The sequence below is a fragment of the Eschscholzia californica genome, unplaced genomic scaffold, assembly GCF_041429995.1.
Source record: "Eschscholzia californica isolate CP2 unplaced genomic scaffold, dmEscCali1.0.p SCAF_2, whole genome shotgun sequence".
Lineage (NCBI taxonomy): Eukaryota > Viridiplantae > Streptophyta > Magnoliopsida > Ranunculales > Papaveraceae > Eschscholzia > Eschscholzia californica.
In genome coordinates this window covers 4,045,653-4,073,217 of record NW_028238309.1, presented here as the reverse complement: position 1 = coordinate 4,073,217, position 27,565 = coordinate 4,045,653, and the positions used below count along the sequence as shown (strand labels likewise).

At 33.2% G+C, this 27,565-nt stretch overlaps 2 protein-coding genes and 1 long non-coding RNA gene across 3 annotated transcripts; 2 read left to right on the top strand and 1 right to left on the bottom strand.

The window, feature by feature from the left end:
* Window positions 1-120: 120 nt before the first annotated feature.
* LOC147555397 (uncharacterized) lies at window positions 121-5,419 on the bottom strand. Its single transcript, XR_015234866.1, has 2 exons — window positions 5,105-5,419; window positions 121-244 (listed from the first exon to the last, which is right to left on the bottom strand). It is a non-coding gene; the product is annotated as an uncharacterized LOC147555397 (long non-coding RNA).
* A 306-nt stretch (window positions 5,420-5,725) lies between these two features.
* HCAR (coenzyme F420 hydrogenase family / dehydrogenase, beta subunit family) lies at window positions 5,726-16,376 on the top strand. The gene is made up of 20 exons (XM_086662912.1): window positions 5,726-6,053; window positions 6,134-6,212; window positions 6,315-6,399; window positions 6,926-7,037; window positions 7,815-7,899; window positions 8,016-8,057; window positions 8,154-8,232; window positions 8,738-8,789; window positions 8,885-8,947; window positions 9,276-9,373; window positions 9,524-9,559; window positions 9,650-9,711; window positions 10,658-10,685; window positions 11,012-11,091; window positions 11,193-11,262; window positions 11,363-11,420; window positions 11,536-11,600; window positions 11,692-11,786; window positions 11,866-11,990; window positions 16,037-16,376. The coding sequence occupies exons 1-19, from the start codon at window positions 5,951-5,953 to the stop codon at window positions 11,954-11,956; spliced, it is 1,383 nt and encodes a 460-aa protein (XP_086519038.1). The 5' UTR covers window positions 5,726-5,950; the 3' UTR covers window positions 11,957-11,990; window positions 16,037-16,376.
* An 8,369-nt stretch (window positions 16,377-24,745) lies between these two features.
* LOC147555395 (putative indole-3-pyruvate monooxygenase YUCCA9) lies at window positions 24,746-27,075 on the top strand. The gene is made up of 3 exons (XM_086661550.1): window positions 24,746-25,622; window positions 25,731-26,102; window positions 26,496-27,075. Exons 1-3 carry the CDS (start codon window positions 24,936-24,938, stop codon window positions 26,724-26,726), a joined length of 1,290 nt encoding a protein of 429 aa, XP_086517676.1. The 5' UTR covers window positions 24,746-24,935; the 3' UTR covers window positions 26,727-27,075.
* The last annotated feature ends 490 nt before the right edge of the window (window positions 27,076-27,565 follow it).

Below are 27,565 nucleotides of genomic sequence, written 5' to 3'. Positions count from 1 at the left end.
GAAGGAGAAGATTGAGAAACTGGTTATGTTCCCAAATAATTCTTTGGTAGTTCTCTCTCTAAAACCAAATTCACCCAATTTAAAGAGAGAAAGGAGAGAGAGAGATGGGTACTTCCCAAATTAAATTTAGAAATAACACCAACAGATTTGATATCAAACCCAACAATCAAATTCGTGGGAACCAAAATACCATCACCACCGACCGTTCCAAAACCTGAATCCAATTACAATAATGGCCAAAAACCTAATTGAAAGAGATTCTCATTAGATGAAAAATGGTGATTACAAGTTTATATAGAGAGAGAAACAGAAACTAAACTAACTCTCTAACAAACTCTAACTACCTAACAACTTGTAACTAATCCTAACAAACAAAGGGTATGATTCCATGTTTCTCTTCATGATTCAGTACTTCTCAATGCTAACTATTCTTTATTACAACACTCTAACTATTACCCCCTTTAAATTGGAGGTGGTTGAAGAACAAACCTTCAATTTGGATTTAAGTGTATGAAACCTAGGACCAGGTAAGGACTTGGTGAGTGTATCTGCTGGTTGGTCAACAGTGGAGATGTAGTGAAGTTTAATCATTCGAGAAGCAACCAATTCTCTAATAAAATGAAAATCCAAAGCAAGATGCTTGATCTTGGAGTGAAAAACTGGATTAGAGGCCAAAGCCAAGGCTGATACATTATCACAGTACATCATTGGAGCAGTAGAGAGAGAGCAATGAAGCTCCTTGAGAAGAGAACAGACCCAGACAACTTCAGCTGCTGATTGAGCCAAGGCACAATATTCAGCCTCTGTGGAAGACCTCGAGACAGTTGGTTGCTTCTTAGCAGACCAACTAATGGGATTTCCAGCTAAAAAGATGATGAATCCTCCCATTGATCGACTGTCAAGTGGACTCCCAGCCCAATCAGCATCAGCAAAGGCTTTGAGATCAAATGAGGATGATTTTGAAATCCTAATTCCATGATCTATTGAACCTTTGAGATATCTCAAAATCCTCTTGGCAGCATTTAGATGAACATCAGTAGGCTTATGCATAAATTGACAAACCTGACTAACAGCAAAATTTATATCAGGCATAGTCCATGTTAAATACTGAAGAGCACCCACAATGCTCCTAAACACAGTTGGATCAGAGAGAGGAGAACCATCTGTGGGAAGAAGCTTAGTTTTAGCAGCAAGTGGAGTAGAACAAGGCTTAGCACCAGACATATTGGTTTTCTCTAGGAGATCAATTATATATTTAGACTGAGTTAGTGAGATCCCATGATGATCTCTAATAGCTTCAAGACCCAGAAAATAGTGTAGTGGACCAAGATCTTTCATGGAAAACCTTGAACTTAACTCAGAAATGAGTTTTTGACATAATATAGAGGAGCTACCAGTGACTAAAATGTCATCAACATAAACCAACATATAAGCTAAGTCAGAACCCTTATGATAAATGAAAAGAGAGGAATCAGCAGTGGACTTTTGAAAGCCAAGACTGAGTAATGAGTCGACTAATTCTTCATACCAGGCTCTTGGGGCCTGTTTGAGGCCATATAATGACCTGTGTAATTTGCAAACATAGTTAGGTTTAGAGGGATCCTGAAAACCAATTGGTTGACTCATATAAACTGTCTCCTTCAAATTGCCATGAAGAAAGGCATTACTAACATCTAATTGCCTCATTTCCCAATCATTTTGAACAGCTAAATTCAATAAAATTCGAATTGTGGTAGGCTTAGCCATAGGACTAAATGTATCCTGAAAGTCAATACCCTCTTGTTGATGATAGCCTTTAGCAACAAGCCTAGCCTTGTACCTCTCAATGGAACCATCTGACTTTTGTTTGATCTTATATACCCACTTGCAACCCACAATATTCTGATTTGGATGTGGGGGAACTAAGGACCAAGTGCCAGCTCTTTGAAGAGCAGAGAATTCTTCACTCATTGCTAATCTCCATTTGGGATCCTTATTTGCTTGTGTGAAACAAGTTGGAGTGGGGGGAAGGGACTGTGCCAATAGGATTGGAGAAATTGGGTGTCTGGTGGTAAGAAGCATAGACTTGGGTTTAAAAATGCCTGACTTTGCTCTTGTTTGCATTGGGTGATGATTTAAAGGAGGAATAGAATGTGTGGAGGAAGAGGAAGAAGGTACAGAAGAAGTTAATGAGGGTGCAAAAATAGGAGAAGTAGGAGATATTGGTTGTGGTGATGGAGACATAGGTTGTGGTGATGGAGAGATAGGTTGTGATGATGGAGAAATAGGTTGTGGTGATGGAGAAATAGGTTGTGGTGATGGAGAAATAGATGGTGGTGATATGGGTAATGTGTTAACAGGTACTAAATTTGAGTTAGAGGCTATAATAAAAGGAGATGTGGATGGTGTTGGAATAGGAGAATCTGTCTTAGTCATAGTGGAAAAAGGAAAGCAAAATTCATTAAAAGTGACATGTCTTGAGACATAAACTCTACCAGTAGTTATATCAAGACATTTGTATCCTTTGTGATCTTGTGTGTATCCTATAAACACACATGTTTTACTTCTAGGGGAGAGCTTGTTTGAAGCATATGACTTAAGCCAAGGAAAGCAAGCACAGCCAAATACTTTGAGAAAAGTGTAATCAGGGACATTATGAAAAAGTTTTTCAAATGGAGAGATAAAATTCAGAGACTTAGTGGGTAGCCTATTGATGAGATAGTTAGCTGTGAAGATAGATTCTAACCAATAGCTTTGAGGAAGAAAGGACTGTATTAACAAAGTTCTAGCCACATCTAATAAGTGTCTATGTTTAGACTCAGCAGTACCATTCTGTTCTGGTGTATGTGGGCATGTCATTTGATGAGTAATGCCAGAATGTTGAAGAAAAGACCTGAATGAAGAGTGGAGAAACTCTCCACCCCCATCTGTTCTTAGAGTTTTGATAGTACAAGAGAGTTTATTCTCAATAGTATTTTTGAAGATAACAAATGCATTCTTAAAATCTGATTTGTTATGTAAAGGTAGAACCCAGCAAAATTTAGTAAAATCATCTATGATATTTGCATAATATCTATAACCACTTACAGAAGACACAGGTGAAGGACCCCAAAGGTCCACATGAAGTAATTCAAGTGGTTGAGAGGAACAAGACTCTGAAAAAGCAAAAGGCAACTTTGTACTTCTGCCTAATTGACACTCATTACAAAAGATAGGCTTGAGTGAAGTATTATTAGGGAAGATAAACTGTTTTAATCTTTGAAGAGACTGAAAAGAAGGATGTCCAAGCCTCCTGTGCCAGAGATGTTCTTGTGAAGATTGAGCAGAAAGAGCATGAGTTGAGCTTGGTTTATTCAGGGAGAGGGAGATTGGGTATAGACCATCTTCAGTTGGCCCTTGGAAAATTGTCTTGGTCGAGAATAGATCCTTCACATAATATCCAAAGGGATCAAAAGTTAAAGAGCAGTTGTTATCAGTAGTGAATTTATGAACAGATAGCAGATTATGTGCGGCTTGAGGTCTAAGAACATTATTAAGTCTAAAACATCTGTTATTCTTAACAAATGAGGTATTACCAGTATGAGTAATAAGCATACCTTGACCATTAGCAGCATTGATTCTCTCAGAGCCATTAAAACCAGAAGAAGAGGCTAACTGAGAGAGATCAGGTGTAATGTGGTTTGTTGCTCCAGAATCAGCAAACCAGGGATTATGTCCAAACACATTAGCTGAAGCAATCATAGCATGAAGATTAGATGGAGGTGATCGGCCTTGATAGGAGAAATTGAGTCTATGATAGCACTCCAGAGCAGTATGACCAACTTTGTGGCAAATTTGACAAGTAGGTCGATTAGTGGATGAGCCATTGAAATTTGGAGGTGGAGTTCTATTACCATTGCCTCTGAAAGATGAGTTACCACCTCCTTTTCCTCGAAAATTACCTGATCCTCTTCCTGAATTGTTGTGGTTAAACCCATTTTGATTGGAAGAACCAGAATTGAAAGATTTTCCTTGATAAGAATTATTGTCTTGAAACTTATGTTGATAATTGTTCTTATTTTGAGAATTTCCAGCAAAGTTTGATGTCATTAGGACATGACTATCTGAAGAAATATTCATCTTCTTCATCTTATCACTCAAAGTGATTTCTTCACTTAGTAGCAGATTATGTAACTCATTAACAGTAACAGGAGGATTCCTAATGCGAATAGAAGTAGAGAAAGCATCAAATTCAGATGGAAGACCACTAAGAATACTCACAATCACTTCTTTGGAAGAGGCTGGACTACCAGCAGCAGCAAGGTTATCACAAATTTGTTTGATCTTTGAAAGATACTCAGAAATAGTATCATTATCCTTTCGACAATCTCTTAATTGTCTTTCGAGTTGAAGAATGTGTGCTGTTGAAGAAGTAGCAAAGGATTCTTCAAGATTGCGCCATAATTGAGCTGAGGCTGTTGTTCCAATGACATAAGGCACAACTGAATCAGATAGGGTGGAATTAATCCAGATTAAGAGTGTTTGATCTTCATCCATCCAGTTAATATAGTCTTGATTTATGATTTCTCTGTCTTCATCAATGAACTTATCAGGACAAGGTCTGGTTCCATCGATGAGATCAAGGACTTTGTATTTCTTTAAAATTGGAAGAAACATTGATTTCCAGGCGAGATAGTTATTCGATTGGAGTTTGATTGGGATCGCGTTTCCTATGGAGTTGATTGACAAAGAGGTTATCTTCATCGTTTCCATTGATTATTAGAGAGAATTTGAACTGAATTAGTAGAATTTACAGAGAGAAGAAGAAGAAGAAGATGATGATTGAAAGAAGAAGATGATGATTGAATTTCATTTTCTAGAGAGAGAAAAGATAATTGGAAGCTTGAGGATCAAGCTCTGATACCATAATTGAAAGAGATTCTCATTAGATGAAAAATGGTGATTACAAGTTTATATAGAGAGAGAAACAGAAACAGAAACTAAACTAACTCTCTAACAAACTCTAACTACCTAACAACTTGTAACTAATCCTAACAAACAAAGGGTATGATCCCATGTTTCTCTTCATGATTCAGTACTTCTCAATGCTAACTATTCTTTATTACAACACTCTAACTATTAAAACCCCCACCACTACCAACAATTCCAAAATCAAATCAAACCCCTATGAAGAAACGTCGCTTTTTAATTCACAAATTTTGTGTTTTACAAATTAAATCTAAACCTACACAAATCAAAACTTCAAATTCATCATCATCATCTTCTAAAATCCATCCTTAAATGAACTCCCTGATTTCTAAAATCAAACCCTACTTTCATTTTCATTTTCTTCTTCCCCACCATGCTAATTTCATTATCATCATGATCATCGTCGTCTTCTTGATCAATGATCACAGTTGATCCATCAAGCTTTTCTTTTTCTCTATGATTTCTTCGTTTTTTCACTTTCTCTCTCTAATTTTTATTTCTTTCTCTGAACTCTATTTACTACAAAATGAAATGACGGGTTAACTCGTGAGTTTTGGGTTAGCTCGTGAGTTTTGGGTTAGCTCGTGGGTTTTGGGCTTGGATTAGGTCAATAGAGGGTAATATAGTATTTTTCCCCTTTTATTTGTTTTGAGACTGTTATATCTAACATTTTTAGTGAAAAAGGGAGTCCAAAATGCAACACTGAAAAAAGGGAGTCCAAACAGCAAGTCAATTATAGGAAAGGGGGTCCAAACAGCAAATCTCCCAAAGCAAAATTGAGGGACAGATTTGTCAGATTCCGAGTGAAGAAGGCGCCTATAAAAGTTCCGAGTGACCATTTTCTTTATCCATATTGGATCTCCTCATAACAAAGATAAATATCAATCTAATCCAAGTAATTTCATCCTCACGATATTATTGGCGGTAAACTATAATACTAAATGAAAAATCAAATTTCCAACTCTGAAATCTTCAACTGATTCAATCCGATTCAAATCCATCCATGGCTGTTTCTCTTGCTTACCTATCTTCTTTCCGTCCATCTCTCTATTCCTCACTCATCGTATCATCATCGTCGTCAGAATCTCCCTCATCATCACAACAAGGTAAAATCTCTAAATTTCAACTTCGAATTTCAATCATCATCATCATCATCACTTCTTTACCAAGTTAAAATTTGTTTCAGTTAAGTTGAGAGATGATTGGAGAAAACGTTCGAAACCTATTCCTCCTGGTGGTACTTATCCTGCCAAAGATTATTGCAGGTATACTCTCTCTCTCTCTCTTTACCTTTCTTTCTTTCTTCCTCTTTCTCTCTCTACTTCTCTGTATCTAATTTTTGTCATATTTCTTTTCTCTTGGTGAAGTCAATGTGGTTTGTGTGATACTTATTATATTGCGCACGTTAAGAACGCTTGTGCTTTCTTAGGAGATGGAATGTCTAGGGTTGAAGTAAGATACTCTTTAACTTTTAATTTTCATGTCTAATTTTTTTTTTTTATTTCTTCATACTTGATTTAATAGTTATTAGATTCTGTTTGTTGTTTTGATTCATACAAGTTTTCATCAAAACAACAAACCAATTGGCAACAAGGGGAAAGGCTAGAAGACCTAGAAATTAAAAATAAAGTGTGCCCTTTCATAATGTGAGTTTGTTTTCACACGCTTCCTCGTGTGTGGCGTTCTTTAGGCCTAACATGTGTTTTTTTTTCTTTCTGAGTTGCATGGAGCACATGTTGCCTTTAGGGCTATCTCGATTCACGTGTTGGCCTATATCTGATACCATGTTAAATTTGCGACCTTCCAACTTAGAACGAATTGACAATTAGTGGAGAAGACGTAGATATTATAATATTCTTGGTTACCCTTTTCCCATGTGGAACTATTCTCAAGAAGGTATTATATTATTTTGATAAGTTCAGGTTCAAACTTCTCATTGGTTCTATTTGTTTTCTCCTACTTTATTCTTTAATACTAGGGATTGGAACCTGTGGTTCATGGTAGAGGAAGGAAGGAGGGTTCACTTGATGAGACATATTTAGGGGTCCATCAGGAATTGTTGTATGCTCGTAAAACTGAGCCCGTTGAAGGTAGATTGCTTTGATTTGTACGCCCAATTTGTAAAATATCAAATTTTATTTCTGTTGTTAACCGACACCGGAACAATCTAATATACCAATATGTGTGGGTGAATAAAATTGTTTAATGTTTCAATATCCCGAAATTGAGACAAAATTCAATATAGTATTGTTCAAAAAGAAAAACAATCAATATAGTATATAAACTTGTAAAAAGATGGCCTAGATCACGTCAACTCGGTTGTTATTTTGAAGCATAAGTAACTGTAGTTATGTTGATCCATATCAACAATAGGACTTTTCAACAAAAAAAAATATCAACAATAGGAGCACATATTAAAAATACAGCTTTGGTTTTCGCAATCTGCGTGATAGAATTGTAAGATGAATACGATCTTGGGCAATTTACTAGTGATGACGTGCAAGTTGCAACAAATTGTTTCTTTCGTGGCGTGTGATGGAGGACTCATGACTCTTAGGGATCGGGAATTCATAGAAACAAGAATGTAATGATGGAAAGTCCCTTAATGTGTGTCGCAGGTAGCAACTACTAGTTCTCTGTTTAATTTAGGGTGTCATTTTTTCCTTTAGTGAAGGAGGAATGGAGTCGGGAAGTATCCTTGTTATGGCATCTTGTTTTTCTTCTTTGTACGAATGGTTGGTCATCTTGTTTGTTAGTCCTGAACCCCAATCTATGACAACTTATTTGATGAAAACATGAGTCATGAAACTTCGAAATAGTCGTGAGGTTGTGTTTTTGAAGTTCCCATTTATTTCCGTATACTGCAGGGGCTCAATGGACAGGGATTGTGACAACCATTGCAATAGAGATGCTGAAAACTAACATGGTTGATGCAGTCATTTGTGTACAGAGGTACCAGCACTTGTCGTAGACAAAATGAACCTAGCTATCCATTCAATTGGTCAAGCATTTTATATTACAGTTTGTTAACGGATTTCTCTGCCTCCCACACGGTTAATTATTTGCAGTGACCCAGAGGACAGATTTACTCCTAGACCTGTCTTAGCCAGGTACTTTGAGATGGAAATGAACTGCTCTGTCTATTGGACATTATATGATTTAAATTCTTAATTTTTTTTTTTTATTTCTTCTCCGGTCTTTAAAAGAACTCCAGAGGAAGTGCTTGCAGCTAGGGGCGTCAAGCCAACATTATCTCCTAATCTGAATACTCTTGCTCTTGTGGAGGTCAGCAACTTTCCTTATAAATTATATTATGGGAGTTAGTTATTTTTATCTCCTTCCATTTGTATCCTTTCATTCATATAGCTCTGTACAGCCTTCGCCGTGTTTTTGAGAAAAAAAAAAAAAAAAAACCATCAGTCGTCACTTAGATTCTCGGCGACTAACAGACGGAAGTTAAGAATACCCCTCCGAGAAACTGATTTTTTTTTGTATGTGCCCTCTAACAAATACTTGATCTATCTTAGACCCATGAAGCCTTGTGCTATATGAAATTACAGAGTATTTTTAGTAGTAACTAGTAAGAGAATGAAGCAACTTTAAACTAGTTCCAATAACTAAACACCTGGTTAAACCTAAACTGCTAAACTATAATACCCGATGTTTCAAATTGTTGAATGTTTCTGCAGCAGATGTAATAGGTGATTAATTTTCTTTTAGTTCTCAATAACCTTTTCAGTCTTCATATTGGTTGTACTGGTTGAAAGATATGTTTGCTCCATGCTAACAGGCAGCAGGAGTAAAGCGACTTCTCTTCTGTGGCGTGGGTTGTCAAGTTCAAGGTCTGTTTTGATACTACACATTATTTTTATATTCAGCTTTTTCTCCTATGTTATGACTTTACTATTGTAATGCAGAGTGGTTTCTTAAACTGCAGCGTTAAGATCTGTAGAGCAACATTTGAACTTAGAAAAGCTTTATGTACTGGGCACCAATTGTGGTAAGCGTTCAGTTCATTGCCATGCTTTTATTTTATTTCCCGTTTCTTTTGAATCTAGCCTTTAGGAGATAAAACTTAGAAGGCTAGCACTAAAATATAGAAAAGTCTATCCTTTAGTATTTTGAATTGATAAATAAGGCGTGGAGCAGCACATATTTAACAAATCCATGCCAACTTAACGCCCCTACTACTGCTGTGCAGCCTTTCCTCGGGTTCGTAGAGTCGATATTTACTTTAAAGATGACAGTATTTAGTTCAATACAGTCCAGTATATTGTGGTCGTATAATAAATTTATCCGATTGATGCTAATGTTGCCTTTTCTCATAGTGGATAATGGAACTCGAGAGGGTCTAGGAAAGTTTCTGAATGCTGCCAGTAGCGATCCTGAAACTGTTCTTCATTACGAATTTATGCAAGACTACAAGGTCAGTAATAGTTCAATCTCTGGTTTCAACTCTTCCTGTAAATGAATACTTCCCCTTGTATAATCTTGTGACGGCTGTCTCCCTGTCAAAAACATTTTTGTAATTGTAGAAAGCATTTTAAAGATTCTAAACCACTTTACATTTCAATAGGTGCACTTGAAGCACTTGGATGGTCACATCGAAGAGGTACTTCTATCTGCAACTCGCTCCCACCCTCACCAAAATTTTAAGTCTAGGCAGAACTTGTTTATGGAGTTTTGGTTTTAATTGATGCAGGTTCCTTATTTTTGCCTTCCAGCAAACGACCTAGTTGATGTTATTGCACCATCTTGCTACAGGTAATTCTTATTTATTTCCGTGGGTAGTGATACCCGTATGTGATGAGTTTTATTGACATTTTTCCTGTAGTGTCTGAGAACATGAAATGGAGGTAGGAAAATTAAGAATATGCATCTTCTACGACAAGAAAAGATCGGATATTTCTTATTAAGCTATTTTACTCACTACATAGTGGAAAATGATGAAGCAAAAAGGCTATTGTTGTGGTTCAAGGGATGCACCACAGCTACAGATGGCAATTAGCCAGAAGACAATTTAATAAACTTAAAGCCATTTTTGTTTTTGAATTTTGAGTTCACCTGTGGGTCAGTCTGTTTAGTTATGTTGTTTACTGACAAGAGTAGTTACTATTTACTAATGAGTCGTAGTTACTACATAAAGTAGCTCTTTCTTCCCTGGTATAGACTTTAGTGGGCGCACACCATATTCCAATTTAGGTTGCTTAGTGATGACACTCTGTGATCCAGTGGAGACGAATGATGGTTATGGTTGTGAAATACAGTATCACCTTAAGGAAGATATACAGTGATAAAGGTAGTTCTTTCTGTCTCCACTCTCTACTACTGTTGATTTTTACCTTGAACCTCTATCCTGAGAGTAGCTGTAATTTGTAAAAGAGAAAGACCTTTAAAAAGTTATTTCAACAAGTCACATTTATGGAAATCAGTTACTCGAGGACGAGACATATTTTGCTCCCCCTAGAAGAATAATTGTAAATTTATAAACAGTGGGTGAACATGTCATGGCCTTCAACAGAATTTTTCCGTGTCACCACTTACCCATGCTTGTAACAAAATTTGCACTTTTCACACCCATCAGAATACTTGGTTCGTTATTGGTTTTCTTTGACTTCTTTAATCATAATCAGTTATATTAATTTGAAATTTACTTCTGGTATCTATCACATTTCTCCTGAAATTTAATTTCTTAATGTTTGTCTTGCAGTTGCTTTGATTACACAAACGGATTAGCAGTAAGTTATCCTATTTAGCTAATTCTTTCGAACATCTTAATTTGATATTTAAAGCTATCTACATTGAGCTTAAGCAAATTTATTGGACCTTGTGTTTCCTTGCCTAGACCCCCAGAAATCAATAGTTTTTTGTTGGACTTACTCGAATTACCATTGACAAATTGGCATAATAGAGAGATCTCAGACGTCAATCCTACGAATTTTATTAGGTCATATCTTTTGTCAGTAGGTTAGAAGCATCAAATTACTGCTAACGAGGATGCAATTTTTTCTTATGTCGAAGAGAAAATTTCTACTTCATCTCCTGATTTCTTTTCAAACCACAGGATTTGGTTGTCGGATATATGGGTGTGCCAAAATATGCTGGAGTAAGCATGCCACAGCATCCACAGTATATCACAGTCAGGTTTCTCTCCACTTCAACAAAATCCGACCGATTCATGTTAGAGTCATAACTCACACAACCTTTTCAGATGACAAGTTTGTTTTACCCTCTCCGAATTTCAGAAATGAACGTGGGAAGGAAATGCTTAGTCTGGTTGAAAATCTATTGGAGATAACTCCAACCATCAGCAGTGTATGTTTGCAAATATATTTGGACTGAACACACTTTCTTATATAGAACATGACATTAAAGCAAACCGAAACTCATTTTGCAATTCAACATCTTATTTCAGGGTGACCGGCGTCCATATGTCATGGAGACGGTTAAAGCAGACGATAAAGCAAAAATGGGTAACATTCAAATATCATCATCTGCTATATAATTATGAATTGTATAAGTAGACTAATGTTTTTTATTCTCTAAAACCTGCTGCTGATTAACATATCTTATTTCTTTATTCCTCAGGAAAGGGCCCTTCTCAACCTGCTCCCAAATTTGTCGGGAATTTGATCGCTTCTATCCTTAATTTGGTATATACCCTCTACTCAGAAGTCAGAACTAAGTGATCACCAGCAGGTTCAGTACAAAAACCAAAATTTTAATGCTATATTGGTTTCTCAGATTGGTCCAAAAGGTCTGGAATTTGCTCGATATTCACTAGATTATCATACAATAAGGAATTACTTGTATGTAAACCGTTCGTGGGGAAAAGAAAGGTAATGTTTGTATTGTAGGAGTACTGTCAAAGTGACTGAATCCTCACATTACTGATATTATGTTGTTTTCATGGGTCAGAGCTGATAAGCACATGCCTTCATATGCAAAGAAACTTGTGGAAAGGTACAATCAAAATGGCGAAATTGATCGAATGCTCAATAACAACTAATTACGAACATATGGTGCCACATTCGAAATGGCAGGTATGCCCTTCCTTGCAAATGCAATTCTCTGTTCCTAAAAATCTTATCCAAGTCATTCATGTTTCGTCCCGAAAAGTTTCTTAAATAGTTTTAGTTTATATTTAGCAATTGTTGAATTCATAAAATGCTTAAATACTAAATAGTAAATCTCCCATCATGCACCTATTTCGGTTTCGTCCCTTACTTGGACAGTCTTGAACTACATAGAGGGATGAAGAGAGAGAAAGGCATTTAGAGTGCCTTTCCCATGACTGGAGGCGAGGGTAGAGACTCATCTCGCCTGACCTCACGCCTCAAACAACATAAGTCTATCATCACGATTTTTTGTCTCCATAGGGCTGAGAGAGAGTTACTGCAGCTTTTATGTTAGGGTTGCTTCTAGAAAACGTCCCCCCACAACACAAGTATCTAGGGCTAGCAGATCCAGTCAATTTACATCTTACAGTTTCAGCCCAATCTAGGAATAGTCTAAGCCCATCTTAGGAAGATTTCAGCCTATCAACGATCCCTAATCCAGTGGGTAAAAGATCTCGTAAATTCAAACGATTTGATTCATAAATAAATGCCTGATAGGTCTCAAGTGTTCCAACCGTACGCCTGCTCTAGCTTAAACTCAGCTCAGCCGACGATATTGGACCACTTTTACGAGGAACTTTATTTGGGGCTTCAGCATTAGCAGTCATTGGTAGATCAAACTTTTGGGTGTGGGCCTTATGCCTTACTTGCCCCCAACAACACCAACCTTAATATAGCTCATACCTCACCATTATAAAGTGACCTCCACCTCCTCTCATAACCAATGTGGGATAACAACCTTTCCCTTCACACATTAAACCTGAAAGACTATCTTCCCCTCTACAATGGAAGTCCATGAAAGACTTTAGTAAACCTGGAACTCTGATTCCATTTGCAGGTCTGGTCTTTGGGCCTTACTTGCCCCCAAGTGGTTTGGGCCTATCATTCCACCTTAACCTTAAACTAGTAGAAGAAGTCTTTAATTTCTCGTAAAAAACCTATAGAGCTAAGAGTTTGAATACTTGATGAGAGTTATATAGTTAACTAGTTAAAAAAATGTTTAAGATCTATTGCATAATCAAAACCTTCTTCAACCCCAAAATAGCATGTGGAATTATGCCTAGACCATATATACTTCATAATCAACACTGTAGTTTATCGTATACCAGTACCCTGTACAAAAGCAATCCACTTTGCTTGTAAATATTATATCGGGCTGGGCTGTCCAATCCAAGGCCCACCAATGATCATAATATCTATAATAGATCCTGCATAAATCCTCTCCCACTAAAAATATTAGATAACAATCTAACAGAAAGAATTTAAACTGATATTAAGGCAGAAAACAAGTTTGATTCGTTTCAGTTGTCTAAGTACTATATGTTTAGGGACAAGTATAACAAAACTAACAGTAACAACTAGCTAACATAATATATATCTCTCTGTCTTACTTCAGTTCATGGATCTCAATGTCTTTGCCTAGGGTATACATATGTAGACATACATATATATATGTATATTAATATATCTACTGTCTTCTGGCAACAAGTTCATTCCCTTCACTCCACATGTTCTCACATGGTATACATAGGTGTCCTCTGCCACATGTCACACTCTTATTTGTCAATTGAGAATGTCTACACCCATCGATTCTCGACAGCTGTGTCGAGTTTTGATCATATCATTCTTAACAACTCTCATCAACAATACCTATATCTATTACAATGATATGACCTTGATAGTCCATTCATTGAGTTGACTCAATGATCTCCGAGTCGACTCGATGACTAGTAGTTCAAATATGAATAGAAAAGTATAGTAGAACAAAGTATCTGGATGAGAATTATGCTCACAATAATATATAAACAAAAGTATTAATTTTCTTTGAAGCGATTTCTAGCCTAGTTGAGGAAAACGCTCCTCCGGAGTTTATCTGAAAATCATTGAGTTGAATCACTTTTATTATCGAGTTATAGTCAACTTAGAATCGTGTCATTGCTTACTAAGCAAATTTTGTTTGTTTCCTCGATATAATTTATAATGAAGTAATCTTTAGATTAAAATGTAGAAACATACAAGCATACAACTCATCATCCTACTCAGAATAAATTTCATCTATATCGTGCTAACGTGTAATAACTAATATGAATAAATCTCTATTATGTAATTTTTTAATGGGGATCAAAGGTGTAATATTAACTAGAAAAAATGAATAATAACTCCGATATCATAATGTGTTTCAAATTAATCACCAACTCTTCTTTATTAATATGAACCACATTAAAGAATCACTAGTTATGGTGTCTTAACGTTGTAATTTTGTTTGTTTCCTCAATATAATTTATAATGAAGTAATCTTTAGATTAAATTGTAGAAATATGCAAGCATACAACTCATCATCCTACTCAGAATAAACTTCATTTTTATCGTGTATACGAGTAATAACTAATATGAATAAATCTCTTATAAGTAATTTTTAATTGGAATCGAAGGTGTAATATTAACTAGAAAAATGAATAATAACTCTTATATCATAATGTGTTTCAAACTAATCACCAACTCTTCTTTATTAATATGAACCACCTTAAAGAATCACTAGTTATAATGTCTTAACATTGTTATATTTGATGATAGAATTGCAAGAATTAGTTTTTTTTTTTTTTTTATTGTTTATAATTATTTTATGGAAAAATGAAATGGGTAGTCTCTACATATAAATCTGTCACATGAGAGATATGGCAAAAGACTGCCAACAACTTCATCATGTGAAAGGTCAGTATATACAGACGAGCTACCTAGCCCACCTCTAAACAAAACACCTCCATTTCCTCTTATGGAAATTGCATCAAGAAGCCTAATAGGAAGTTTGCAGAAGTATATTAACAAAATTAAATGGTAGTTAGAGATAAATTAATCTAATAATTTTGGTGTATTAATAAAGTTCATATACGACAAGAACCTTACCGCTTAATTAATAAAATAATTAACCAAATAATCATAAAGTAGAGAAGTTAAGTTGGTCAAGAGATAGTGATATTTAGTGAAGGATATCTCAGTGAGGCCAACTGAAATTATTTGTTGCACATGATAGTATGTTGCATTTTGATTTTGAAAACTTATTGACTCTTTTCTCATTAACAGTCATTAATTTCTTAATCATAATTAAAATCATTAAGTTGTTAATTAGTATTCTTAGAGGCAGGATTCTGTATAAATAGGAGTAGAGCAGCTATTAAACTCCCCAACTTTTGGTACACCTAATAGTATAAAATATGCATTGAAACATGTCTTTACAATGGGCTTACAACTTTACAAGATTAAATGGGCCTATAATGAAGCCCATGGCTGAAAATGAGCGATAACCGGCTAGGTTTGTTTTTTTGGAAAATGATCTAGCAAGGAAAATCATAGGCGGATTTCAGAGAGAACCCCAATGTGGCTCTCTTGTCAATTTTCTTTTGATTTGAGCCATAAATGAAGAGGAATTTCTGGCTGTTGATTTTGGATTCTCTCCCAAATTACTTGGAGTTTCCCTTGCTCTATCTTTTAACTATCCATGTCGTGTGGAAAGAAGACATAGGGTAGTTTAGCTACCAAAGGCCCAAATAGTCCACGATCCATCGAGGACTATTCGTTGTACCTATTAAAATGTTGAAAGTCCATGTGGTGTCATGTGTTCTGATTTCTTTAATCCTAGAAGGTTTCTTGATTTTACTAATTCACTATGAATCTAATCTCTCTCATGAGTTGAGAGATCCTTGGGTTAAATTTTGTTTCCTCAATAGTTGAAAAGAAGAATCTAATGGAGTCTAAGAGTCTTTGACATGTTCCTTTCTTAACAATTTATTATAGCTCACCACTTGATTAATATTCATGAACAATGTCCTATTCATACTTATGTTTCTATATGGTATATAGTTTCTTTCTTGGTCAAAGTACTTATATTTAGTTAGGTTTGAACTAGAGATAGAAAAGTATATACTAATACACACATTATATTGTCATTTATGATGATGAACTATTGATGATAGGTTTGAACGGTTGAGATTGACAGTCGTCGAGCGAATGGGTGGACCAGCGAAATGAGAGAAAGTAGGTTAGTGAATGGCATGTGGTTTAAGGGTAAAAACATTTAATAGTATATACAAGATTCATTAGAATGTAAAATTAACCTTCAAACATTTCTACTCATGTATTTTATGTAGTTCTCTAAGGGGAAAGCCCTAGAAATTGGCTCCTTCTCTTTGGTAGAATCAAATTGAGTAAATTTAAGTTCAAATTAAGTCCCTAATCCCAACTAACATCCTCCCTCTAAGGGAGAAGGAACCTTGGAATTCTCTAAAAGAATAAACAAAATTAATTTGTCTTGAACTAGAGTTTTATGGGTTTTAGTATATGAAATCTTGCCCTAATTTTTGTGGTCCTAGTCTTTACACATCTCATGCTCTAACCGAAAAATAATGCAACCAATTGAACTACTACAATGACTTGATCACGTTGATATCGTATTGATCAGTTCTTACTTTTTACCTTGGGACACATTGATGATTATTATATCACACGGGTCTGAATCATCTATAATTAGAAAAATTATAAATAATTAATTGATTTACCAAAAGAAAAAATTACTATTAGTTAGTTAAAAAGATCCATGTGAAATAACCTTGAAAAGTGGTTTATTACATAAATATAGGTGACTCCTTAGACACATCTCATTAAGGATTACCACATGTTTTAAACCCTAATTATTTGTTAACTATATTTGAGATTTGGAGAGAAAAATGAGACCACATCAGCATTCTGCCTGTGGTCAATTCCATTTTTCGGTTGGATATATCTATTTCTTTTATTTCTAGTTCTATCTCCTTGAACCTCTAAACAAATACCTACTACTTGAAAAACTCAAGTCTTCACACCAACTACAAAGCTTATATGTGTGGAGAGAGATAGAGAAGAGAGTGGGTATCATGCATGTTATGTCATCTAGGGCAAATAAAAGACATATTTGAATAGAAGGAATAAATAGCCGTTATGCAGTACCAGATACAGGGTTGTGGTTGTGACAGGTACAGGACCCCCCTCCTAACATGGTTTTCTGGTTAAAAGATGAAGTTAGGGTTTTGGATGATGACTTCAGACCTTATTCAAACCGACCTCATAAACCGAATCTAGTCGTTGGAAAATGGTCAATACTTTGGAAGAATGAAATCAGAAAAGAAAAAAAATGAGGTCACCCACATTCAATTTCATTCTCAATTATTCAATTCTTCTCTTGACTTCCTCTCTCTTCTTAATCCTTTGCTCCAATAAGACAAAAAAAAAAAAGAAGAATCTCTAATTAATAGGTTCTTAATTATGTTTTAATTTTCATGTTCTTAACCTAATCCATGCATAATGTTCTTCCTCAAACATTTTAGTCTTGAAGTTCTTTAAGTTTCTTATTCATACTTACTATTTTGGTCAAAACTACATTTTTTTTTTGTTAAATAAAATATTTGATTTGATTAGGGTCTTTTTACCATGTGACATGATAAGTCATTTGTAATTTGGTTTTAGTTTAACAAATCAAAGTTGACTAACTGATTTTTTTTTTTTTTAGTTTTCTACCTAAATGTAAAAGTCCTGCTTCGTAAATCAGTCCCGCTTCTCAAATCATTCCTACTTTGGAGATCAGTCCGGAGAATGGGTTAATAATTTCACACTGAAACCTGTCTGGAAAGCGGTTCGCAGGTTGCTAAATGTGATAGATAACGACCCATATTCTAAGTCACTTTCAACCCTTAGGGCACATTATATTTGGTGAAATATTAAATTCTTTAGCTCCCAATTAAAATCATTTCCTCCTACTTTAGTTAGTTGAACAAAAATTGGTTTTTTTAATTATTGAAAAAAGTAATTGGTTAGTGATATCAACAATTTAATTTGCTAAAACCATGGCTTATAGCACGTGGGTTTTCGATAAATCAAATTAAGCAATAAAAATAACTTTTATATTCTTATGGAGTGAATCCAGCATTCACTTAACTTGCTTAACCTTTTGAGTTTCAAGAAGTAAAGACTCGATCAAAATTATTCCCTCCAAAATAAAATACTTGAATTATTATACTAATTGTTTTAGCTAGTGGACAAAATTGGCTTTTATGGGTAGTAAATCATAAATAATTTCTCAAGTTAAATAATTATATTATTGATCTTGAAATTAATTATTAATATTGAATGAAAATTTTGAAATATTTTGACCAAAAAGATATGTTTATAGCTCTCCGACAAAATTGTTTCCTTTACAATAATCTCATTAAAACCCTTTTAATTAAAAAACATAATCTAGTTAAAATCGAATTTTTGTTTAAAGTATGCAACAATAAATGTCTTAATCGATAATGATCAATGTTGGTAGGATTTAAGGTTCTCTCCTCATATGATAAGGAACCAAAACATTTGCTAGAAGATTTTGAGAATTTTGTGGAGTGTTCTATTGAGCACGGAATTATTTTGTAATAATTCTGAAATGATGTTCTATTAGCTTATTTTAATCGTTGATTTCTATATTTTCGTTTTTGCTTATCTCAGGAGAATTTGAACTATGGATGAAAACCCTTAGATCCAAAAGTCGGGTATAGTTTGAGAAAAGGTTCGGGTTTAAAAGATTTTTTGAGATTTATGTATATATTTGTTTAATTATCATAAATGTTTATTATGATTGTTTAGAAATTTAGTAGGTCTATAGTGAGTCAAATGAAAGCACATGAAGAGAGAGAAAGATAATTAAGATTTAATTGTAATATTAGTATTGAAGGAAATGTGTGGGTTGCGCAAATGGTGGTCTCTAGGGTTTAGTTATTGTGGAAAGGATTGATCTTCATCTTTTCCTTCCCATGTGACCCTCCTTTTGATTTGACCACCCTTTTATTTGCTTCTCCATCTCTAATGTTTAACCTAAATTTATTAAAAACAAATCATTCTTCAACTCATATAGAAATGATTTTCTTAATTATTGTAAGATCTAATTTAGTTTTTTTGTTGCAAAAGATCTAATTTAGTTGGATGGTAAAATATGAAGTTCTCTGTCAAGGAGATTAAAGTTTGATTCGTAATATACATATATATATATAAACAATCTAATTATTTATCTTGCGCATTTACAACTCTTCTTGAATCTCAAATTATACATTCGAAATACGACAAAATTCTTGCACTTTATGGCCTTGGGTTATATCTCTTTTAAGAGAAAACCCGAGAAGCTTTTTTAGTCTTTGATATTCAAATGGGTTAGTGACATTAGGATATTTGAATTAAAGTTGAATTAGGTTACTTTAAGCCTTTAAGGTATAAAGTTCATGCTTTTATAGTTGAATAGGCAATAATTAGAGTAATTAAACATTTAAAGATGTGGATGCAATGAGTACTATTACACTTCCATCAACTATCTCTATCTTATATACTACTAAGTGAACCCAAAACCACATTTTAATATGCTTTCAAAACTCTAACCTCTGAGATACATTCCCTTACATTCTTGAAATTGAACAAGTAGAAGTGATTGGAAAATTCAAGGAACTAATTCCCATTTTTTTTTCTATGTGCTTTACAATAATGCCAAAAAGGAACCACATTATATGAGTAATCATAATACTAATAACATGAACTTTTTTTAACTAAAAAACATGATATTAACCGCGCTAACTCCATTGTGTTCCTATTATTATTATTATTATTATTATTATTATTATTATTATTATTATTATTATTATTATTGTTATAATTATGTTAGTGTTGTTATTATTATTATTATTATATTTACTGTATTATTAATTATTAGCTCGATCTTTTATTACATTCTTCGAAAGATATATCATATATCCTTTAGAAACAACATAAAGTATTAACATATATGTATTTTCAAATAAACCCACACTAAAAACCCTATAAAGACCGTAAAAAAACTAACTAGTTTTACTTTATTTTTATGCATATATTAATATATGCTTACACCCATACAATAACAAGTTCCTTTGATTTATGTAATAAAGTTAATAAAACTTCAAATTTGAGCAACTAGAAACGGTTAGGTACTACAAATATGAAAGTACATATAATAGTGTTCTTTTCCTAAAGAATGATATTATACATAATAAAGTTACTAAATACTAATTATATGGTATAATTGTAACTAAACGACAAGGATTATAATTATCGAGTTGTGTTTACCAATGATGATCGAGTTGCTAAATTAGTGACCAAGTAAAGTAATAGCTAACATCGAAATTTAGCTTATTCTAAGATGTCATTGGAAAAGAAAACACATTTTTCGCCTTTTTAGATCTTTTCCTTTTAACGCGTAACCGAAATACTATTAGCTAGCACAAGACTAATAGTAAGCAATTCCCTTCTCTTTTGCCAAATATATAAAAGAAAGTATCTTACTAATAAGATATAAGTATATATATATATATATATATATATATATATATATATATATATATATATATATATATATATATGTAGCTTTTATACATATAGTAAGGATACAAATGTGACACCCCAAAAGCAAAGCTAAGCTAGTAGTAAAGTTTATGGAAATCTCAACTTTGCAAGGCTGTGAAGTTTAGGTTAGAGATAATAATTTAGGTGTCCTCAAGAGATCATGCATGGATACTTGAATTTATCTTTTCCTCTAAAACTTTCTTTCTCTCTCATATCTAAGATTAGGAATTTAGGTGGTGGATTATGAAAGTTGGCATGCTTATTTGTACTCATTTCAAAAGTCTTTAAAATAGTACCCTTAATTAGAAATGTTATCAAGCAACTCTAAATAATTCTATTTTGCTATGAAAAGGAGAGAATGGCACATGCTTCCTTATTTCCCTAAAACTTTTGAATAAGTACTTTTTAGTTACAAAACCCTAGTTCTAATTATGTTGTGGGGTAATCACCATATTTGCATTATCATGATATCTAACTTTTCAGTATTTTTTGGGTTTAAATTTGTACTTTCTTTCCTTAGCTTTCCAACCCTATAATTAACACAAGTCTAGCTACAACTTAAAAGCCCTAGCTACTTACCCTTAAAAGGTTTAACACACCTCCTGAACCTATTTAACTACTTAATTAATTAGTTCAATTTCGAAAGTAAAACACTCTAACTATAGATACTACATTTTGTAGACATTTGTTAACCAAAACTATAGTTTTACGACTCACGCTTTTCTTTTTTGCCTAGCTTTGGAGGTAGATTGTTCAATTACACCCTAAGTATAACTAATCAAATGCACCCCATAAACTCCACCAAACTACTTTTTCAATAAGAAAAAAAAGATATTGGTTAGACTCCACTTTTCTCACCCAATTAATCACTATTTTATTTTTCTTTTTGAAAATTAAATTGTTAGTTAGGTGCTACTATTTAACTTCAAGATAAAAAATAGTATTTTAGTTTTTTTTGTTTGCAAAAAATAGTATATCTTAGTTTTTTTTTTTGTTGAACAATATTATATTTTAGTTGATTAGATGAATTATGAAACCAAGTAAAACAATTGAATTATGAAACCAAGTAAAACAATTGTTTATATAGTAGCACTAATTTTTATATGTGATTAGATAGAACTTTAACTCACTTTATTTGAAACTTATGTGTAGATATAACCATAAATATACACATAGTTCTATGTTTAAAAATGGGAAACTAAGATCGACATATTAATATATTGATGTACCAATCACAATTTTGATAACAATATATGGAAATCATTATCTAAATATATCCTAACTTCATCTTCACACCACAATTTTCATCAAATAAAGAAATTACACATTAGTTTGTAAAATCAAGAAGTATACGATTAACTAGAACATATAATTACATTTCTATTTACTAGAGTAATTCAATCAACCCAAGAGGTTTAATGGAATACAACAATAGTACAACATATAACTCATTTTTGTGGTAATATTTGCAAATAATTTTAAATTTTTTGAAGCAGTAAATGAGTTTGAAAAACCGTGTTCACAGATAATAATTTTGTTAGTATAATTCTAATATTATTGAATGAAGAGATGATGATAGCTTAAGCATGAGTTAACACCACGTGGCTATTGGTGACATTAGAACTATTGGAAACAACAGATTAAATCCACGATATATAATACGAGGAAGTTTTGTAATAATTTACTCTATTGATGAAGTGACCTTATAGTAATCCTAGTCTCCAAGATAGATTAACCCTAATTATATGCACCTAATTATATAAACCCAATTATATTAATAAGTATGAAAGCAAATTAGTTAGACAACAATATATATTTTCAAACATTTACAATAACTATATAACCCCTATTATATTGACAAGTCTCAATTTTTTTTGTCCTAACACAGAACTAATTGTATCTTATTATTGCGTAGACCTCTATAATTGAAGTTAAAAAGAGATATGTGATTATATCAGTCATTTTTACGAAGCTACGATTTTTTAAAGTGTTTACATTGTTATTCAACACGTTAAGTTATTACTTTGTGTTCTAATAATATCGATGAAGTTTAGTCAATTATTATTCTAAACTTATATTTGGGTGTGTACCCTAACCCTAATTACATTAAGTGTGAACAGAGTGGATTAATTAGACTAAAATGGGTTTTTTGCTTAGTTAATAGGGTTCCCACAACATACAAGTTTGAAGGTCTTTTCAAGTCACACTTGGCAGACAATGATTGGTAAGAAGTTAGTTGGCAGAGGGATGGGCTATTGGGCCCAATATTAGTGGGCCCGAACCTCATCAGAAAATGAAATGTCTCATTCCCCAATGCGGCGGTTGAATCAAGTTGGAGAGTCATAACGTAATTAAGTGGGCCCATCCACGTGATGGCACAGTGCCTCATCCTAGTCAGCATTTTCTCTCTGCCACGTAGATATCAATGACCAAAATCACATAGATATTTTTTTTCTTTTATTTATTATTCTTTTCCAAGTTGGCCGTTAAATGGGTCCCACATTCATCTAATAGGTTAGATCCCCGTCATGTTATTCTCTACAAATATGGATGACATGTCACTATCTCATTCATCTTCCTATCAAGAAGGTGATAGATTGCTCTTTAAATGAAGTGTTTGAATGGTTTTGAAGTAGAAAACCCATGAAAAATATTTATCATCAATCTCGGGTTGATTTCAACTGATTTTCGAGTGATTTGTAAGTAATAATTGACTCGAACTAAGTCCGATAAATTTTTTTTCAATCGTTTCGAACTAGGTAAGCAAAGTCTCGGTCTAGATATTTGATGGTATACACAATTTTTCAGACTATATTTACTATCAGATTGGACGGTCAAAATTGATTGACCCGAACCAAAGGGTTTGTCCGCCCGATTATTGTATATCTTGTGTGTATGTATGTAATAAACCTCCTTCCTTCATATTCTTACACATTATCAGTATATGTTATCAAACAATATGAAGATACATTTTTTTTCATAGACTACAAGAGTCATTACAAGCATTGATACATTTATGAAGAAATAATACAAAGATACATCAAGATATATGAATTGAATAAACGCTATGACAATCTGATTAAGACATCGTGAATCCTTAAAGATCATCTTAAGTGACTCATTTAATCTAACTTACTTTATTACACTCAAGTTCAACAAATCGAAGATTTCTACTTCCATGAGACCAAATCAAAATGACCGGATAATCCATCTACTCCCAATTGGAAATGATCTTATCAAGATTTTGTATTTTATTTTACATTATATATGATTGTAGTGATCTTATCCATGAGTATTTGGCCCAATTTAGAAAGACACCCAAATCAGAGGGCGAAGAGCCCTGGATCAAGTTGATATAATTATGTATTATTTTTTAAAAATGTGGTGAAAAGCTTACAAGATTAGTAGGACCAAAAAGAGATCTAAATGGAAATTCTTGGTGAGAGAGTTTCTCCCTTTTATTGTGAGGGTGGGGTGTCATTTAATCATTTTACAAAAAGAATTGATAATTTTTTTTATTTTCATATTATATTCAAAATTAAACAAAAGGATACTTTCGATCGAGAGTTGGGTATATATTGACTTAAAAGCTATTGTATTGATCATTTGCTATCTATTGGAATGTGGACAATAAGAATGGGAAAATGAATTATCTTGTTATTACTCGTATATAGATCTACTCTGGTCTAATAAATCTGATGATTATAAATGCATTGTGATGATTTTACATTTATACCGAACAAGATAGATTTTATAACATTGACTAAGGAAATTTAACATTTTACCAGTCCTAGGAGTCTAGGACTATGGGGCCATAAAATAAAGAAAGTAGATTTTTTTTTTTTTGATGAAGGAAAATAAAGAAAGTAGATGATATTATTTTTATATCGTTATCTTTTTATATAGAGTAATAATGATAAATAATTTCATATATTCTCTTAAAACTAAAAACAAAAGCCTTTCAAATCTCTCATAGTGGAAATTTAACATAAAATATTAAAATAATTTCTTATTCTATTTATCATCAATATTACCTACAAATTTATATTATATACACATCAATTTATTATTATCTTTTAAAATAAATATAGTATAGACTTAATATTATTTCATATTATAATAATAAGAAGTGAGAGAAGAGATGCTACCACAAGCTTATCATTAGAATTCCCCTTAGTTAAAGGCATCAACTTTCACTCTCATCACATGCAACTCTCATGGCATCTATTTATACCCCCACCTCCCCTTCTATTCTCATTCATTCAAACATTGTCTTCTCTCTCTCTATCTAAAACTCAAACTCTTTATCCTTAGCAACTTCTTCAAACTCAAAACAAACAAAAACAACAACAACCCTTTCTTCTCAATCAACAACTATACTACAAAAACAACAAACCCATACCTTTATATATTCTTACACCTAGCTTACACTCCTTATTATCGAAAATGTTTCGTGTATCATCAGATCATGAAGATTTCAACTCAAGAAGGTGTGTTTGGGTTAACGGTCCTGTTATCGTCGGAGCAGGCCCATCGGGCCTCGCTGTCGGAGCTTGTCTTAATGAACAAGGAGTACCCTTTGTAGTCCTTGAAAGAGCCGATTGCATTGCTTCTTTATGGCAAAAAAGGACTTATGATCGTCTCAAACTTCATCTTCCTAAGAAATTCTGTCAACTACCCAATCTTCCATTCCCTGATGACTTCCCTGAATACCCATCCAAGAAACAATTCATTTCTTACCTCGAAAATTACGCAACAAAATTCGATATAAACCCACAATTTAATGAAAGTGTTCAATCGGCTAAGTATGATGAAACTTGTGGTTTATGGAGAGTAAAAACTATTGCCACTAGTACTAGTACTAATGACATTGTCGGAAATCGGGGCGAAGTTGAATATATTTGCAGGTGGCTTGTCGTAGCTACCGGAGAGAATGCCGAAAATGTAGTACCTGAAATTGAAGGTTTGTCTCATGAATTTGCTGGTAAAATAGTTCATGCTTGTGACTATAAATCCGGTGAAGATTACCGGGGAAAACGGGTACTTGTCGTTGGATGTGGAAATTCAGGAATGGAACTTTCTCTTGATTTATCTAATCATAATGCTTTCCCATCAATGGTTGTTCGAAGCTCGGTAAGTACTGTCACATTCATTTATTAGACTAGTACTATTCTGTCTCAAGCACGCTTTTTTTTTCGTACTTATGTCTAATGTTTTATTTGTTTATTTTTCGTGTTACAGGTTCATATTTTACCAAGAGAATTTTGCGGAATGTCGATATTCGAATTAGCTGTTATATTAATGAAATGGTTACCATTATGGTTGGTTGATAAACTTATGTTAATAATGGCATGGTTAGTACTTGGAAGTATGAATAAATATGGAATTAAAAGACCAGAAATTGGTCCATTGACATTGAAAAATCAAGAAGGAAAAACCCCAGTTTTGGATATTGGTGCATTAGAGAAAATCAAATCAGGTCATGTTAAAGTTGTTCCAGCAATCAAGAGATTCTTCAAAAATGGTGTTCAATTTGTTAATGGTGAAGTTCTTGAAATTGATTCTGTTGTTTTGGCTACTGGTTATAGAAGCAATGTTCCTTCTTGGCTACAGGTGAGAATTTGTTTTTTTTTTTTAATTCTTCATTTTTTGGAATTATTTGAAAAAAAAAATAATAGAATTTCTTGACACCCATTTTTTAATTTTTTTCATTTGCCCCAAAATAAAATGGAAAATAAGAATAAATAGAATTATGTTCTTTAAATTCTTCTTATTTTCTTTCTAAAAAAAGGAATTTTTTGATACTCAAATCTCCAAAAAAAGATAGAATTCAAATGAACTATTTAGATTTTGGATTTATCAAAAATACCCACTTTTTAATTTTGTCATTTTATACAAAACAAAAAATTAAATAAATAAATAGAAGTTTCCATAAATTTATATTTGTTTTGTTATAATAAATTAAAGTGTTACTAAATTATTTTTTGTGATATTTGGTTTATACAGGAAACTGAATTCTTTTCCAAGGATGGATTTCCAAAAGCCCCATTTCCAAATGCATGGAAAGGAAAATCAGGATTATATGCAGTTGGATTCACAAGGAGAGGTTTATCTGGTGCTTCATTTGATGCCACTAAAATTTCTCAAGATATTGGAAAAGTGTGGAAAGAAGAAACAAAGCAAAAGAAAACAACAACTAAATCTCCTTGTCATAGAAGATGCATTTCACAATTCTAGATCTAAAATCTTGATTCCCTTTTCTTTTTATTTGATTTTATTCTTACACACATTTAATGCTTTGTTTCTTTTTCGGGTCGGTTCGATCGTCGGGATCCAGATGTAAAATAATAAAGTGAAAAAAAAAATACACATAAAGGACAGAAGAAAAATAATATATATGAAAGAAAAAGTATATGATAAATTTTATATGTAGAAATAGAGAATATCAGCCCTCTCCAAAAAGCCTTGAGAGAATTTGGGCATTTTGTGTATAGAGGAAGATGAGGCTTTTCTTGTTAGGGTTTCAGTCATTTTTTGTAATAATAATTATGTTATATTAAATTCAATGAAAATATTTCATTTTCCATATCCGTGCAAGTGTCCATTTCTCTTTTTACCTCTCTCTCTTTTTTTTTTTTTTTTTTTTATGTTTCTTAATGTTTTGTGCAAGTAGTTAGATTGATATTATAAAACATTGAGAAGTTTTAGATCATATAAGTAAATACAACAAATAAGATGTACGAATAAGCACGGTAGTCCTGAAATTACCCCATGTAATGGACTAATGGTAGAAGTTTTTTTTTCATAATGGTAGAAGTTATTCAAATGGTCCCTAATCAATTAATATATACATCTAGGATTCTAGGTTTATAAGTTCTCTTGTGCGGGATAAATGCAACAACAACAGCCCATAGGAAAGAAAAAAAACTAGTTAAAGGCTTTAAGATATGGGCCCAATGATTTAATGGTTGAGATTGACTGCCTATTGATGGGCTTATGAATCATATGAAGGGCGCCAGGGCCCACCAAGGATAAACTCCATCTTCCTCGCGATAAATAAGCAAATATAAGAAAAT

What these genes read in the sequence shown, in the direction of transcription:
- HCAR (XM_086662912.1), top strand. Translation starts at nt 5,951, where the DNA reads ATGGCTGTTTCTCTTGCTTACCTATCTTCTTTCCGTCCATCTCTCTAT. An exon ending in CCTGCCAAAGATTATTGCAG is followed by an intron (nt 6,213 to 6,314) that starts GTATACTCTCTC and finishes CTCTTGGTGAAG; the next exon opens with TCAATGTGGTTTGTGTGATA. An exon ending in ATTGCACCATCTTGCTACAG is followed by an intron (nt 9,712 to 10,657) that starts GTAATTCTTATT and finishes TTTGTCTTGCAG; the next exon opens with TTGCTTTGATTACACAAACG.
- LOC147555395 (XM_086661550.1), top strand. Translation starts at nt 24,936, where the DNA reads ATGTTTCGTGTATCATCAGATCATGAAGATTTCAACTCAAGAAGGTGT. An exon ending in CAATGGTTGTTCGAAGCTCG is followed by an intron (nt 25,623 to 25,730) that starts GTAAGTACTGTC and finishes TTCGTGTTACAG; the next exon opens with GTTCATATTTTACCAAGAGA. An exon ending in ATGTTCCTTCTTGGCTACAG is followed by an intron (nt 26,103 to 26,495) that starts GTGAGAATTTGT and finishes TGGTTTATACAG; the next exon opens with GAAACTGAATTCTTTTCCAA.